General features: G+C 41.4%; 1 protein-coding gene across 2 annotated transcripts in view; it reads right to left on the bottom strand.

Moving 5' to 3' along the window:
* Nucleotides 1–16,002, bottom strand: part of kpna5 (karyopherin alpha 5 (importin alpha 6)) — a 41,926-nt gene that overhangs the window by 25,104 nt on the left and 820 nt on the right. For both annotated transcript variants that reach the window (XM_078542237.1, XM_078542238.1), the window contains exons 2-5: nt 13,979–14,109; nt 13,785–13,889; nt 13,594–13,693; nt 2,584–2,678 (exon numbers count right to left, since the gene is read on the bottom strand). In XM_078542237.1, coding sequence (XP_078398363.1) covers nt 2,584–2,678; nt 13,594–13,693; nt 13,785–13,889; nt 13,979–14,107 — 429 coding nt within the window. In that variant the 5' untranslated portion in view covers nt 14,108–14,109. The remainder of the gene's footprint in view (nt 1–2,583; nt 2,679–13,593; nt 13,694–13,784; nt 13,890–13,978; nt 14,110–16,002) is intronic.

The raw sequence follows: 16,002 nt of genomic DNA, 5'->3' as shown, positions 1-16,002 counted from the left end.
TCCTCTTGTGGAGTAGAGTAGAACTAAGACACAGTTTTTAAGAATAAGAGGTCTTCCTTTTAAGACAGAAGGGAGGAGAATTGTTTTTTTTCCCTTACAGGGTCATTAGTCTGTAGAATTCTCTTGTGCAGAAAGCAGTGAAAGCTGGGTCATTGAAATTATTCAAGGTTAAGTTAAATAGATTTGTGATAGACAAGGGTGTCAAGAGTTATAGGGGGCAAAAAGGAAGGTGGAGTTGAGACCACAACCAGATCAGCCATGAACTTATCAAATGGTGGAGCAGGATCAAAGGCCTACTGTTGCTCCTAAGTCTTAAGTAGGAAGGAAGCTAATAAACTGGCAAGCCAGGAATAGAAAATAGAAAGGAAATGGAAAATGGAAGAGGTAGAAACACCAGATACATCCCAGGGTCCCAAGGGAAATGGGGGAAGAAATAACAAAGGCCCTAGGATTTACATTTCAGGGTTCTATTGAGAACAGATGTGCAGAGGTCAGGATAGTGGCTAATACGATACCCATCTTCATAATGGAAGACAAAGCCAACATGGGTAATTACAAGTTGGTTAATTTAACAATATCGTGGAAAATTTTGGAATCTTTTAATTTTAAAAAATTGAATTATTAAATATGCAGATGAAGCAAAAATAATTAATAGCAGCCAACACAGGAGTTAGAAGGGAAAATTTGCTCGACAAACCCAAACATTGTTTGAAAAGGCAACAATATGGTAGATGGGAAAATGCAGATGTGGTGGGTGTGGATTTTCAGAAGGCTTTTGCAAAGATATTACCGGGGATAATTAATACTGAATTAGGGAAAACAGCTGCCTCTCTTCTTGCCTCCCACACACAGTCACCTCTAAATTCCTGTAAGGGTCTATCATTTGTCCTCCTCTTTCTCATGTCTGATTTCCCATGACATCATTGGTAGGTACAGGGTAATTTTTCACATGTATGTTGATGATGGCCAGCTCTACTTCTCACAACCTCTATGCAGTTAGGCTAGGTGTCTAACATTTAGCCCCAGACAAATTGAAACTTCCTTCAACTCAATATTGGGAATTCTGAACTACTCTATTATGAATTTGGCATGCTGTGGAGAGCTTGATTCTATCTCTATCTCTTCAATATTGTCCATCCTAGTCCCTAACCCCTTATACATCCGTAGAAATGCCAGACTTGACTTTTCTGATGCTTTTACTGCTAACCTCCCTCCTCCAGAAACTCCAACTTGCCTAAACTTGATGTACATGAACTGTGACACACAACTTCATCTTTACATTTCTTAAGGCAAACACCACCCAACCTCTGAAATTTCATCTAGCCCTATGCCTGCCTTGCTCAACACTCTATTCTTCCCACCCCAGCCTTTTGTCTAGTCCCCACCATGATTGCAAAGCCTTCAGCTGCCTACATCCTTTATTTCCCTTTTCCATAAACCTTTCCATCCCTCTTCCCTTTTTAAAATTCTCTCAAAAATTCCTTTTAGACTCTCTTGGTCTTCAGGCGAAGATTTTAGTTCCCTCCCCATCCACAATCTGTGTATTCTTGGCTTGGCATCTTTTGTACCCTACACCTATCAGTGAACCACCATGCAAATTGTAAAAAGTTGTTACATTCATGCAAGTTGTTTTCTTTATACTGGTTCCCTTGATGCTCAAGTTGCAACTTAATTCACAATATTGAGCACCACCTCTGCTTACAAGTGTTGCAGAACGGTTCTCAATTCAGCTGTTTGCAAAGTCACAGACCTGAAACCTTAGTTCTGCTTCACCTTCCACAGATGCTGCATAACATGCTGAGTATTTCCAGGTGTGCTGAGATGCATGGGAACACCATCATCTGCAAGTCCCCCTCCAAGTCACACACCATCCTGACTTGGAACTATATCGCCACTCCTTTACTGTCACTGGGTCAAAATCCAGGAACTTCCTTCCTAATAGCACTGTGGATGTTCATACGACACATGGACTGCAGCAGTTCTAGGCAGCAGCTCACCACCACCTTTGCAAGGGCAATTAGGGTTGAGCAATAAATGTTGGCCTAGCCAGCCACACACACATCCTATGAACAAATAAAATTCCAGCATTTTCTGCTCTTAGATTTCAGATTTCCATCATCCGTTGTATTTGTGTTAGCTATTTGCATATTTAGTTTAACAGCAAAACAATTTGTGGGTGATAAGATTTGCCGTTAAATGCTGTTCAAATGTATGTGATGTCATGCAATAGGATCAGTGAACTGACATGATTTCAAGGAGCTATTCCAATTACTCTCAAAGCTGCAGTCTTGAAATAGAGCTGAACAGTGGGTTTCTTCAACAATTTCAACTGCAGTACACGGATTATATGGATCTGATCACTTTGATGCAAGCTCGTGTGATAGTTGAAGCACGTAGCTGGCCATAGATTTTAAACACAATTTCTAGCAAGTACGCAAAAACATGCACATCTGTTTTAAAGTGCAAATGCATTCTCCTGCAGCAGGCACGTTAATCGTTGTATTAAGGTTGCCATATAGTGCAATATCCTGAGATTCACTAGCAAAACACACAAACATCTTATTTTTTAATAAAAATACTCACTTGGAGGGTAAAATTCTCATTCCTCTTCAAAAACTCCACAAATCTCGGCACAATACCAGGTGTATTTATGACCTCATCTATGGGAGGATTAGGTTCTGGAAGGGAAAAATTATAAAACAAAGTAAAATCCAGAATGCCACCTTGCCACAACTCCAGTCATCCTGTTTTAGGACATACAGATCATAGTAAAAAAAAAATTCAGTAACGTACATAATATTTGTAGGAAACTGAACTCTTTCTTAATAGCTTGAAGCATACATTTTACTTTAAAAGCACAGGGACAAAATTGCAGATTAATTTGGTCAAATGAATCACCAATACTTTAACAGTCACTAAAACTCAGCCACTGTCTGACATCAGTCAGATCAGGTAAATGATAATCCACAATAAGCTATTCGACAGACAACTAAAAGAATCAATTAGAGAAATTGCTGAAAAGAGAGACATGTCGAAGATTTTCGTCTTGCAATCAGGACACTGCGCAAGAATACCAATATAAATGGGAAAACAACAATTTATGCTGGAACAGCATATCCCAGACCCAGTTTGCAATCAGTATCCAATCAGTCCATGCTCGCAAAACTCAACATATACTGCCCATCATCAGGTATGAATCCGCAATTGGACATTTGCTAAATAACCCTCAGTGTGCTAAGAATTATGCTGACAATCAATTTATAATTGTCAGTCAGGCTCGCAACATGGCGCATTTGCACATACTGGAAGCTAGATATATTAATACACAGGACCCTGTTCTTTGCAGACAGAAAGGACATGTACACACACACTGCTTGTTTCAGCTAAACAAAATAAGTGACAGCCATTCATTCTGATTCATTCCTCAGAGCAACGCCTTGACCAATCAGGGTCAAGCTGCCTGGTTTAAATTTCAAACAATGCTTGGCAGTTGTCAGTCACCATCACTGGTGCATACTCCATAGCAACACCTCTACCAGAGTCCACTTGCCAACCAATCAGCACACTCTTCTCATACTGTATAAACTTGATTTCCCCTTATGTTGGCATTCTTGCAAAGTGTCCTGATGAGCACAAAGTAAAAAGCTTCGATAAGTCTCTTTTTTCAGCAATCAAGTTCTGTAGTACCAAATGGCTAATTGGAGAAATATGGATTACCCCATTTACTTTGATTTGATTGGGAAAGTCAGTTATACTGAAGAGCTGTCTTGAGAATAAACCAGCTTGAAATAAAAAAAAAGTCTTAGTGGCTATTTTGAGTGGAGGCAGCAATCTCACTGAATTGGTGGAGATAAGGAGACAATGCAATAACTCTTAAAAATCTGAAACTTACAAGGAGGCAATTTATTAAGATTGAATTAGGATTTCATTGCTATATTTAGGATTGGATGGATTCTGCAAGGATAATTTCAGCACAACCTATGGGAAAACTAGAGATAGTTATTGTCTTCCATTAATTCCAAAAGCTCTCCTGCTCATAGTCTTGTGCCTGGGTGCAGCATAATTAGTTGTACTTTTATTTGTGGACTCATCTATATTGAATGGACACCCAAGATATTTCATATTCCAGGAAGGGTTAACAAAATACTTTTGTTTCAAAGCTGTTGGCCAGGGGCTGCAGCTGATTTGTTGACACAGGCAAAAGCAACTTTTGACCTGAAGTAACCTGAGTCCAGTCGCTGGCCTGAGTAACTTTTGAAACCCGAGTCGTCACTGGGTCCGATCTGGCTAGAGCCGGTTTTAAAGTAGCTAAGTGTCTTGAAGACAAAGGAAATGTGATGGGTCCTTATTTAGAAAAGGGGGAACGAGGTGATCCTGCAAGTCTTGGAACAGAGTCAATGGAGAAGATGCCACAGATCAGGCAAGCAGGCCTAAACCAACAGGAAGAGAGACAGCACAGCTTGAAGAGATACGATTCAGTATATTACCGATAGGATATCGGGCGTGGGGCAGCGAGACTCCGGAGACCAACCATCGCAGAAGCAGAAGAACCTACGTCAGCAACGTAGAGACGCAAGAGAGAGAGAACGGATGCCTGGCCAGCGTCAGCTCTCCTTTTCAGGTATTAGCTTTTATATTCTGTGACCACTCAGGGAGTGCCAGAGAAACCTACTGGGTGTGCGTTTAGATCCTAGTTTTGGGTATAAAACTGTATAACTTGCTGTAAACTGCATGTCTATATTTAACCAGACGTGTAAGCTATATGTAGATAATTTAACGACGTGAATAAAGCGAGTTTAGAGTTAAGAGATAATTGACTCTTCTCCTGTGTACTAAGCCAATAACCGTTACTGGTGATCTCCGGCAACAAAGCCTTTTGGAAAAGCTGAAATAACTCTCAAATCCTCGCAGGACACGGGCGTCTTTCCTGCAGTCCTGCTGACACAGGTTATTTGCAGTGAAATTTTGCAATCTGCACATGCTCAGAAAGCAGCAGTGATTAAAATGACCTGTTGTGGGTTTAAACTATTCAATCTAAGCTCAAGCCTGAATCAGGCTGAGTCAGTCAAGTAAAAAAATGCCTCAAAAATGGGGGTATTAAAAGAAAGACATTCAATTAGCAAATCTAATTGTCAAACATGCATTTTTTTTTGTTTATGTTGAAAACACTTATTTTCAAAATGAAAAATGGAGAAGAATGCTGCATGAACTAAATTTCAGCTGAGATTTCCCAACCAGAAGAAAGATGGAACATTTAAAGCTAGAGCTCACTGGAAATTGAAAATAGAACAGAAAAAGGTTCACAATAATTGACAGGTATAGAATACATTGTGCAAAACACCATGCAAAGGGTGCCAGGAAAACTGAAAAAGGATACAGGAAGGGAAAAGAGAACACGTAAACATTATCAGGTAACATAAAAAGGAACCCAAAGATCTTTTTATATACTAAGATAGAAGCAAAATACTGTGGATGCTGGAAATTTGAAACAAAACCAAAAATAGCAAATAACAAAAACAGAACTGAAGAGTCATTTGGACTCGAAACGTTAACTGTGTTCCTCTCCGCAGATGCTGTCAGACTTGCTGAGTTTTTCCAGTTATTTTTGTTTCTTTTTATATACATTTTGTTACAAAATATAATAATTTTCATAATATTTTTCTGGTTTATTGTGAAGTAGGTTTATGGGTGTAAGTATAGTTGGTTTTATGTGATTTAATTACATTTGGAGTCAAGTAGACTATAAGCTTGAAATTATAAAAAGAAGCTAGGTGTAGAAATGTGCTCGAAATGCCAATGAGTAAATATGGATGCTGGCTTAGCATGCAAGGTGTGAGGGGAATTTGCATTTTTTTTAGATAAATGAAGGGGTTGTTTGGATTTCAAAGGGATGTTAGTCTATTTACAACTAGCCAGATAAGCAAGGCTAAGGAACGTGTTTATTTTTCCCAAAGGTTACTGATGCTATTGGCAACATGAAAGCTTTTATATTATAAGATACAGTTTCAAAGACATATGGAACAATACATATTAAAAAGAGAGAAACATACATAAAGGAGAATGAAAGGCTATGTGGGAGAAGGCCATGTAAGATCTAACAGGAGTGAGAGAAACAGCCTTCAAGAAACCTCCAGCCATTTGTGTATAAGTCTGCTATGTAAAGTAACTGAAGTTGGGGAAGCCATTTGAAATTCCACTGTCAAGTGGGTACTGTGTTAACTTAGAGATAAAAACAAAAAAACTACTGCGGATGCTGGAAATCCAAAACAAAAACAGAATTACCTGGAAAAACTCAGCAGGTCTGGCAGCATCGGCGGAGAAGAAGAGTTGACGTTTTGAGTCCTCATGACCCTTCAGCAGAACTGAGTAAAGTTAGGAGAGGGGTGAAATATAAGCTGGTTTAAGGTGGGTGGGGTGAGAGAAGTTGTGGGGGGGGGGGGTGGTGGTTGTAGGGACAAGCAAGCAGTGATAGGAGCAGATAATCAAAAGATGTCACAGACAAAGGAACAAAGACGTGTAAAAGGTGGTGATATTATCTAAGAGAATGTGCTAATTAAGAATGGATGGCAGGACACTCAAGGTACAGCTCTAGTGGGGGTGGGGTGGAAAGACTGACCACCTTTTACACGTCTTTGTTCCTTTGTCTGTGACATCTTTTGATTATCTGCTCCTATCACTGCTTGCTTGTCCCTACAACACCCCCCTCCACCCCCCACAACTTCTCTCTCCCCACCCACCTTAAACCAGCTTATATTTCACCCCTCTCCTAACTTTACTCAGTTCTGCCGAAGGGTCATGAGGACTCGAAACGTCAACTGTGTTAACTTGCTGGTTTTGTTTTAAATCCAAAATCTATTTTGGACTGTTGTGTTAAAGTGTGTGTGTAACTGGGAGTCTGGTTAATTAGAAATTTTAGGAATTATTATAGTAATAATTGTAGTCTCATGTGTTTGAAATCTTTTATTTTGTTAATAAATATCCTAATTTAATTTTTAAAACCTCTGAAGATCTTGGTGGATGCACTACTTCTGAATTCAGTGCACCCATCGTCTCGTAATAAATACAAATTGCAAAACCGTTGTGATAGCGCGACCAAGTTTCCCTTGTGGATTTGGTCCGCCTGGCACACATCATAATGTAAAAAAGGAAAAGGATAGTTAAAGGAATGGCGAGGTCGATTAGGGACAAAAAAAAGGGAAAAACCAAAGGACTTTTTAATGAAAAGATGACAAGACGTACTGTATTAATAAACATATAAAAGTTTGGATACTAAAATGATGAAATTGAATCTATTATGTCCTTGTTCACAGAAACATATTTATTATTAAAGACTATAAGTTGGTTTTAGTGCAAAAATGCACTAAAATATGAATATACTGCTTGCGTTTTTGAGGCATTGCATTGTCTCAGCTAGTAACCTTCTGTCCATTTATTTTAAGTAGCAGGTTTTTTTTTAATTTGATAAAACCAAAGACAAGAGCCAGTTGAGAATGGGGAAGGCACCCAAGATTCTAAATGAGCTGCCAAAGATCCATAATATTGTGAATGATGGGGTAAGAGGACAGTTTAGGTCCCATTTTCCTGGGCTTCCTCCCAATGTTCCCTCCCCAACTCATCCCCCAAAGGCCAGTAGATTTCCAAAGCAGCATCTGTCCAATTAATCCAAAGGTGAGTTCTGCAGGTGCCCATTGACTAAAAGCTTCAATTTGTTAATATCAAATTATAATTATTAAGCATTGACAGCTGTCAAACACCAAGAAATGGGCAAGCAGGAACTTTTGTTATCCATTTTAGAAGGAAACAAGTAGCAACAGAAGTGGGAATAAATGCTTTGTCCGCAATACCTATGTCCCACGAATTAATAAACAAAAAAAAATTATATTTCAAATTCATATTGCCACAACTTGCTCATAAGACATAAATGTTCCCTAATTTTCTCCCTAATTTCTAGCCTGGTAATAAAACTAAAAATTGATTTCAGAGACTGCAATTAGTAGGCATGTGTTAATTAAGAACAAAAGACAGAAATCTATTTTTGTTAACAGGAATTACAACCCTTATAGCCCTTTAAAGGCTTGGTGGCAGCCTTCCAAACCATCACAAGATGATGGTTTGTGTTGTGGTAGTCAACTCTTGTCAACCCACCTGCTGTGGGTCAGGAACCCAATTCTGGCATGGGAGTCTCTGATGCATTTGCTGCAGAGGAAGACAGTGGGCTAAGAACGCACATGAGTTGCAGGCCTGTTTTCTCTGGGCCCTCTTCTCGGCCAGCTGAGTACATTTGTGTACCTCTTCCAATGCCCTTCCAACCAGTCAGCCTCCAGGGTTCACAGCCATCAGCAATCATCTCCTAGTTGTCAGTGTTAATGGCTGCCATTTTTCATATCTCGCTTGCAAGCGTCCTTGTGGCAGAGGTATTAACGCCTAGGAGGTCATGACCCAGTGGGAAGTTCACTATACAGACAGCCTTCGAGTACATGGCTGTCATCCATCCGATGAACATGGCCAAACCAGCACAGACGTCACTGGCTTAGCAATGAGTGTATGCTGATGGAATTAGTACACTCTAGGACCTCCGAGTTGGTAATCTTGTCCTGCTAAGAGATGCCGGGGATACATGTGCGACAGTGAAGGTGGAAACTATTCAACCATTTCCCCTGCCTATACATGTTGTCTGGGTCTCACCATTTTAGAGTGCAGAGGGGATGCAGGCTTAGTAGACGCACAGTTTGGTGTTCTCGTTCAAGACACTTGCTTACTCAGCTTGGATGTTAACAGCTGAAGCTTTTGCAATGCACATGTTGAATTGAGCATCAAGTGACAGATTGTTGGTGATTGTAGAGCCGAGATATGTGAAGCTATCAACAACCTCCAATGTCACACTGTCAATGCTGATAGATGACAATATTTGTCTTCCTGATGTTGATGATCAAATCAAGCTCTTTATAGGTGCAAGAGTTGCTATTTGCTGCTGGTGTTCCTCAGTATAGAATGTTAATGCAGCGTTGTCAGCATAACTCTGATGAGGACTTGGCGCACCTTTATCTTGGATTTCAGTTGAGCAAGGTTGCGCAGCTTTTCGTCAGTTCTGGTATATAAGTAGACACCCTCCACAGATGAGCTGAATGCATATGACAGCAGCAAAAAGAAGAATATGTCATTGTGTGTCAGCGCCAGACCTAAACCCTGTTTGACCCCACAGCAGATCTCAAAGGGTTCCGGTATTGCTCCGTCATAGCGGATCATTCACATCATGTTATGGAAAGAGGAGACCACATTGAGCAGCTTTCGGCAGGCAGCCAATTTTCTTCAGCAGCTGAGATTGTTTTTGCTCACATGGTCAAATGCTTTGGTGAGAGCGATGAAGGCAATATGTAGTGGTCTCCTTTGTTCACGGCATTTCTCTTGCAGTTACCAGACTGAAGAACACGTCAGTTGTCAATCTTCCACTTCAGAAACCATACTGAATTGAGACAAGTGCATTCAGCCAGGATCTGCATTCGGACAAGGACAACACGGGCAAGTACTTTTCCCATGGTGCTCAGCAGGGACATGCCTTGACAGTTGTTGCAATTGCTGTGGTTGCCCTTGTAAAAGGCCAAAATCTTTGCATCATGCATATCCTGGGGCACTGCCCCCCTTCCTCCAACAGAGACAGAAGTTGGTGCAGATGCTGCAGGGTTGCCCGTTTCCCACGCTTCTTGAGTTCAGGCAGTATATCATCGGCTCTCACAGCTTTGGGGGGAGATGGTGGCCTAGTGGTATTGTCGCTGGACTAATAATCCAGAGATCCAAGCTAATGGGGACATGGGTTCAAATTCCACCATGGCAGCTAGTGGAATTTGAATTCAGTCAATAAATCTGGAAGTGGAAGCTAATCTCAGTAATGGTGATCATGAAACTATCAATTGCCACAAAGCCCCATCTGGTTCATTAATGTCCTTCAGAGAATGAAATCTGCCATTCTTACCTGGTTTGGCCTACATTTGACTCCAGACCCACAGCAGTGTGGTTGACTCTTAATTGCCCTCTGAAATGGCCTCACAAGCCACTCAGTTCAATCACAATTAGGGATGGCCAACAAAAGCTGGTCTTGCCAGTGACGCCCACATCCCATGAAGGAATAAAAAAGCGAGTCAATAACTTTGCTAAACTCCTCCACTGTGGATCTGATATCCAGCTCTGCCATGATACGCAGGCTCTCTGTGGTGTTGAAAGCTTCCTCGGTGACAACGTTCTGCCCATAGTACAACTCAAGTCAGTGTTGACTTCCCCTGCCTTTGTTTTCATTTGAGCAGTTTTCTTTGCTGATGGACCTGTTGCCTTTTTGATTCCTTCATCATATATTCCCCCAGCATTTCCTATCAAAGGACATCTGGATATTCTGGCAAATTTGTAACCAGTCATCATCGGCACACTGCCAAGCAGTCTGCTGGACTTTACATTGAGCAGCTCTTGGTGTGTTCAGTATCTTTTCATTCAGATCTCGCTCTTGTAATTAATGAGAGCAGACAGCTTGGCCTCAATGACAGGTTCCATCACAGTGGTGTTAACCTCGAACCAGTCAGCATTTTGCTGCTCTTCCTTCCTATATGCCAATTACCACCCCATCAGTCTACTCTCCATCATCAGTAAAGTGATGGAAAGCTTATCAACAATGCTACCAAGCAGCACTTGCTTAGCATGACATGCAGTTTGGCTTCTGCCAGGGTCACTCAGCTTCTGGTCTCATTAGAGCCTTGGTTCAAACATGGACAGAAAAGCTGAACTCCAGAGGTGAGTTAGTAGGAAACAAGTAGCAACAGAAAGAGAGAGTGACTGCCCTTGACTTCAAGGATGCATTTCATAGAGTGTGGCATCAAGGAGCCCTAGCGAAACTGGAGTCAATGGGAATCAGGGTGAAAACTCTCTGCTGGTTGGAGTCATATCTAGCACAAGGAAGATGGCTGTGGTTGTTTGAGGTCAATCATCCAGGACATCACTACAGAAGCTCCTCAGGGTGGTGTCCTAGACCCAACCATCTTCAGCTGCTTCATCAACGACCTTCCCTCCATCATAAGGTCAGAAGGGGATGTCCACTGATGATGGCACAAGGTTCAGCACCATTTGCAACTCCTTGGATACTGAAGCAGTCCATGTCCAAATGCAGCAAGACCTGGACAATATCCAAGCTTGGGCTAACAAGTGGCAAGCATCATTCGTGTCAGACAAGTGCCGGGCAATGGCCATCTCCAACATGACATTACCATCACTGAATCCCCCCACCTATCACCATCCTGGGGGTTACCACTGACCAGAAACTGAACTGGACTAGGCATATAAATACTGTGGCTACAGGAGCAGGTCAGAGGCTAGGAATCCTGTGGTGAATAACTCACCTCCTGACTCCTAAAGCCTGCCCACCATCTACAAAGCACAAGTCATGAGTGTGATGAAATACTCCCCACTTGCCTGGATGAGTGGAGCTCCAACACTACTCAAGAAGCTTGACACCATCCAGGGCAAAGCAGCCCGCTTGATTGGCACCCCTTCCACAAACATTCACTCTCTGCTACCACTGTTCGTCGGTGGTAGAGTGTATACCATCTACAAGGTGCACTGCAGAAACTCAGCAAGGCTCCTTAAACAGCACCTTCCAAACCTACGAGCACTACCAGCTAGAAGGACAAGGGCAGCAGGTGCATGGGAACACCACCATCTTCAAGTTCCCCTCAAAGCCACTCATCATTCTGACTTTGAAATGTATCACCGTTCCTTCACTGTTGCTGGGTCAAAATCCTGGAACTCCCTCCATAACAGCACTGTGGGTGTACCTACACCACAGGGTCTGCAGCAGTTCGAGAAGGCAGCTCACTACCACCTTCTCAAGGGCAATTAGGGATAGGCTATATATGCTGGTCTAGCCAGTGATACCCACCTCCCTTAAATGAATAAAAAAATGTTGAGTGTGCAGCATTGTAGATGATGTCTCGAAGTACGTTCCATGTCGCTTTTGCACTGTGTGGGAATGCCTGTTCACTTGAGTGGAGGAATTGTTAGTTTTTATCTGGGTCCACAGCATGGCTGCTGTTGATCCAAGAGTGGCATTTCTGCTTTAAGAAAAAGCTTAAGGGGATGCATCCTCACCCTACTGCACACCAGGGAGTGATCTGTATTTCAGTTAGCACTGTGATAGCTGCATGCATTGAGTGTGCTGTTCAGAGACTCACATCTGGTGATGATCAGATCCAGCTGTTGGCAATGCTCTGATCTTGGATGTCACCAGGGTGCCTTGTAGCATGGTTTTATCGGGAAGATATTAGTTATACAAAGTTTGTGGTAGCAGCAAAGCTCAAGTACTCTGGTTCCAGGGATGAGGTCTGGTTTGGTTGCAGGAGTTGCTGGAAAGATGTAATATTTAGAAATCAGTCCACCTTTTGGCTTCACCACAGATTTTTTGCCAGGGTTTATTCACTTAGCCTTTAGGTCGCCTGAGGTATCCACAAGGCATTGGAGCTATTAGCTGGGAGTCTGGTTCATGACTACCAAGGTGGGTTCATATGCTAGTTCCTCTGAAGCTTTAGCCTGTCGCTGCAACGGACCCAGTTTCGTCTTGCCATGAGGAGGCACAGCTGAGGGGCTACTGATGGAGAGGCTGTGTACTGACAGGGAATGATTTAGACATTTGGCTCTCTGTTTCGGATCGTTGTTAGCCTGTGGTGTAGGCTGAAAATGGGAAGCAAACTAGCACACAAAAGCAGAAAGCATGCTAACTCTATTCACCCACACAATAAATGCATCTCATCAACCTATTGGGCACACTTTAAAGGCTACAATAGTGATAGTAAAATACCATATAGTTTCATAGAATGGTTTCAACACAGGAGGCCATTTGGCCCAGTGCCAACTCGCTGAAAGGGCAACTCAGCTAGCCCCACTTCTCCCTTTCCCCATAGCCCTGCTAATTTTCTTTCTTCAGATGCTTAGGCAATTCTAGTTTAAAAGCCATGATTGAATCTGCCCCCTCAACACCTCAAGCAGTGTATTCCTGATCCTAACAACTCGCTGCATATAAATGGTTTTTCCTTATGTTGCCACTGATTCTTTTACCAATCACCTTAAGTCAGTGTCCTCTGGTTCTCGAACCAACCACCAAAGGGGACAGTTTCTCACTATCAAATTTGTCCAGGCTCCTCATGATTTTGATCCCTCTAACAAATCTTCTCTCAACCTTCTCCTTGCGAAGGAGAAAGGCTCCAGCTTCTCCAATATATCCCTCATCCTCGGAAACTCTCATAAATCTTTACAGCACCCTCTCTAAAGCCTTTACATCCTTCCTAAAGTGTGGTGCCCAGATATGATAGTCCAGCTGAGCATGATCCACTGTTTTATAAAGGGTCATCATAACTTCCTTGTTTTTTTGTAATCCGTGCCTCTAATTATAAAGCCCAGTATCCTGTATGCTTTATTAGCCATTTTCTCAACTTGCCTGGTCAGCTTCCACAATGTGTGCGCATACACTCCTCGGCTGTACCCAATAGCCACTTTTATAATCAAGAAGAGTGACATTAAATTGTACCATTTCTCTAAACACAGCATTCGAGAAGTTCTCACCTTTTGAAAGCAATTTCCGAAACTTCTGTGTGGCCGCAAGCTGCTGATCGGGATCTTCTGAAAATATCATCTGTACCATTTCCATTGTGATTACACCTTCCTACAATTGAAGGCATTTAAGAACATTAACATTTCAGTGGTTCAAAACTATGCTAAACAGACACAAAAATGTACTTATTTTCTCTACTTACCCCTGGTACAGATACTACAGTAGAGCTTACATCAGGGTCCTGAATGGGGCTTTCAAACATGGCTTCATCACCTCCAGGAACTGCCACATTTCTGCGTTTGAACAACTGGAATACAGAGAAAAGCCAGCAGATGAAAAGTATGACCCAAGTTTATTTATCAAAACGCATTTTCAGAGCTATTATCACATACACACCTGCTCTTCCCTTTTCTGTTTCCGTAGCTGGATTCCCTCTTCCTCTCGTCGCCTTCGCATTTCCTGAGTGTTTAATGCTTTGTTCTTGTAGCTTTTCATTCTGTAGTTATCTTTTACTGGGCTTGCCATGTCTGCAATTAAATGTCGACAATATAATCTGATAAAGTTTGTTGTTGTAAAAGCAGGCAAACCACAACTAATAGTTTTCCACTTTAAACACAAATATGATACTTTAAAGATTTAGCACAGCATAACAACATCCACTGAGATATAGGTATCCGTGTATATTAACTTTGAGTCATCCTTTTTCATAAATGTTGAAAATCACTACGCAAACACTAATAGAAAAAGCACTAAAGAACCAACTATTTTTCACGTTTGTTAATTAACCAAATCATTCAAAAAGACTTTGAATGTTTTTGCCCCATTTTTTCAGTAACAGAAGCTTCTAACTTCAAAGTCAAGGTTTAAACAATAACACAAAAAGCTACATAGTTCATAAAAACATGCTTAAATTTATACACTGAATTTTCTTATTTTAATATTTTCAATTAAATATTTCTCTCTCTCCTCCATCCCTGATTAAGTCCCCTCTCTCAAAAGCCTGGACTTCAGTTAGATTATTTAATCTCCTAGCAGCTTGTGGGAGTTTGAGCAATACTGTCACATTCTGGCCATTTTCAATTTGTAGAACTTCCCTGCATGCAATTTGTCCATCAACAAGCAAGGTCAAAGGTTGTATCTGTCATCCCGAGGATTCAAGAATCACTTTTTTCAAAAGGCAGTGAATCAAATTGAAATCTCAAAGTGTTAGATCAGATAAGGCTGCAAGTTATCTAAAATGCATTACAAGTGTTGTTGTTTTGCGAATTGTTTTAACTAAAAACAGCTATTTGGTTCCTCAACCAAAGAATCTTTTTTTCTAATTCGAAGAAACAGGCTGTTCAGAGAATGGATGGGTTATTTGGCATTGAAATTTCAGTTTGAAAACAATCACTGCTGAAATAATTAGAAATACATGAAGCAAATTAATTTCTGTTTATGAAAATCTACATTTAAAGCCTGCAAAAGTCAGTAGTTCAGTAAAGGCACATTAAATTTTCTATTCCTGGAGCAAACAAGGAGTGCAAATCACAAAAATAGACATCACTCTGCTTGAGATTTTCAGGAAAGTGAAAAGACAGGAACCAGCTGGCAATGGGGAAAGAGGTAACGGTGTAAGAATATGGCAGATGAATATGGGAGCAGGTTGAAGAAACCAACAGGTTATGAAGAATCAGAAGGTTTGTGGTTTTATCATTTGGGTTCCAATGTCCTGAGCTCTACTTCTTAAAAGGCTGTTAAATGCCATTCCTCCAATACTACCATACTTTGGACCTACTAGTGCTTCATAATTTATTTCCTGATCCTCCTGGAAGACAGTTGCCACATCCCTCCCTCCCCCGACTTCCTGAACTTCTCTTAATTCACAGTTCCCTGAATACCACTCACTAACTCCTAGGTGCCATTACAATGACCTGAGAGCAGGACTGCCCCAAACTTCCAAATCCTGAATTCTAATTTGAACACTACTATAACTGAAACGTAACTGCTCTGATGCTTCCAGAGCTTTTCTGCTGCAACTGGTAATATTCAGATAATGTTAGTGCGGGCTTTGCACACTTCATGTACCCATGGCAACAGATGAAAGAAATCTGTGCTGCAATTCAATGTCAGAGCTCTGAGAAGCAAAAGCACCATCAGAGCCCACTCAATGAACAACAGTATTACACCACAAGCTTCCATTACAATAGATATTTTGTTACTCTGGATCAAAGAAAAACTCTCAACCTTTAATTCCACAAAGAGAGTTACATTTAGCCTAACAACTACTACCGCAATGTTTTGATAGCACCACTCTTAGTCCTTTATTATCATCTGACCACAGCTTGTGGTCCTGCATCTATCTCCCTTCCTAACAGCCATTGTGGGTCTATTTACACCACATGGACTGCAGCAGTTCAAGGCGGCAGCTCCCCACCATC

This window comes from Cetorhinus maximus, chromosome 5, assembly GCF_964194155.1.
Source record: "Cetorhinus maximus chromosome 5, sCetMax3.hap1.1, whole genome shotgun sequence".
NCBI lineage: Eukaryota > Metazoa > Chordata > Chondrichthyes > Lamniformes > Cetorhinidae > Cetorhinus > Cetorhinus maximus.
Note: the sequence above shows the minus strand (reverse complement) of the source record. Positions and strands in the feature narration are given on the sequence as shown.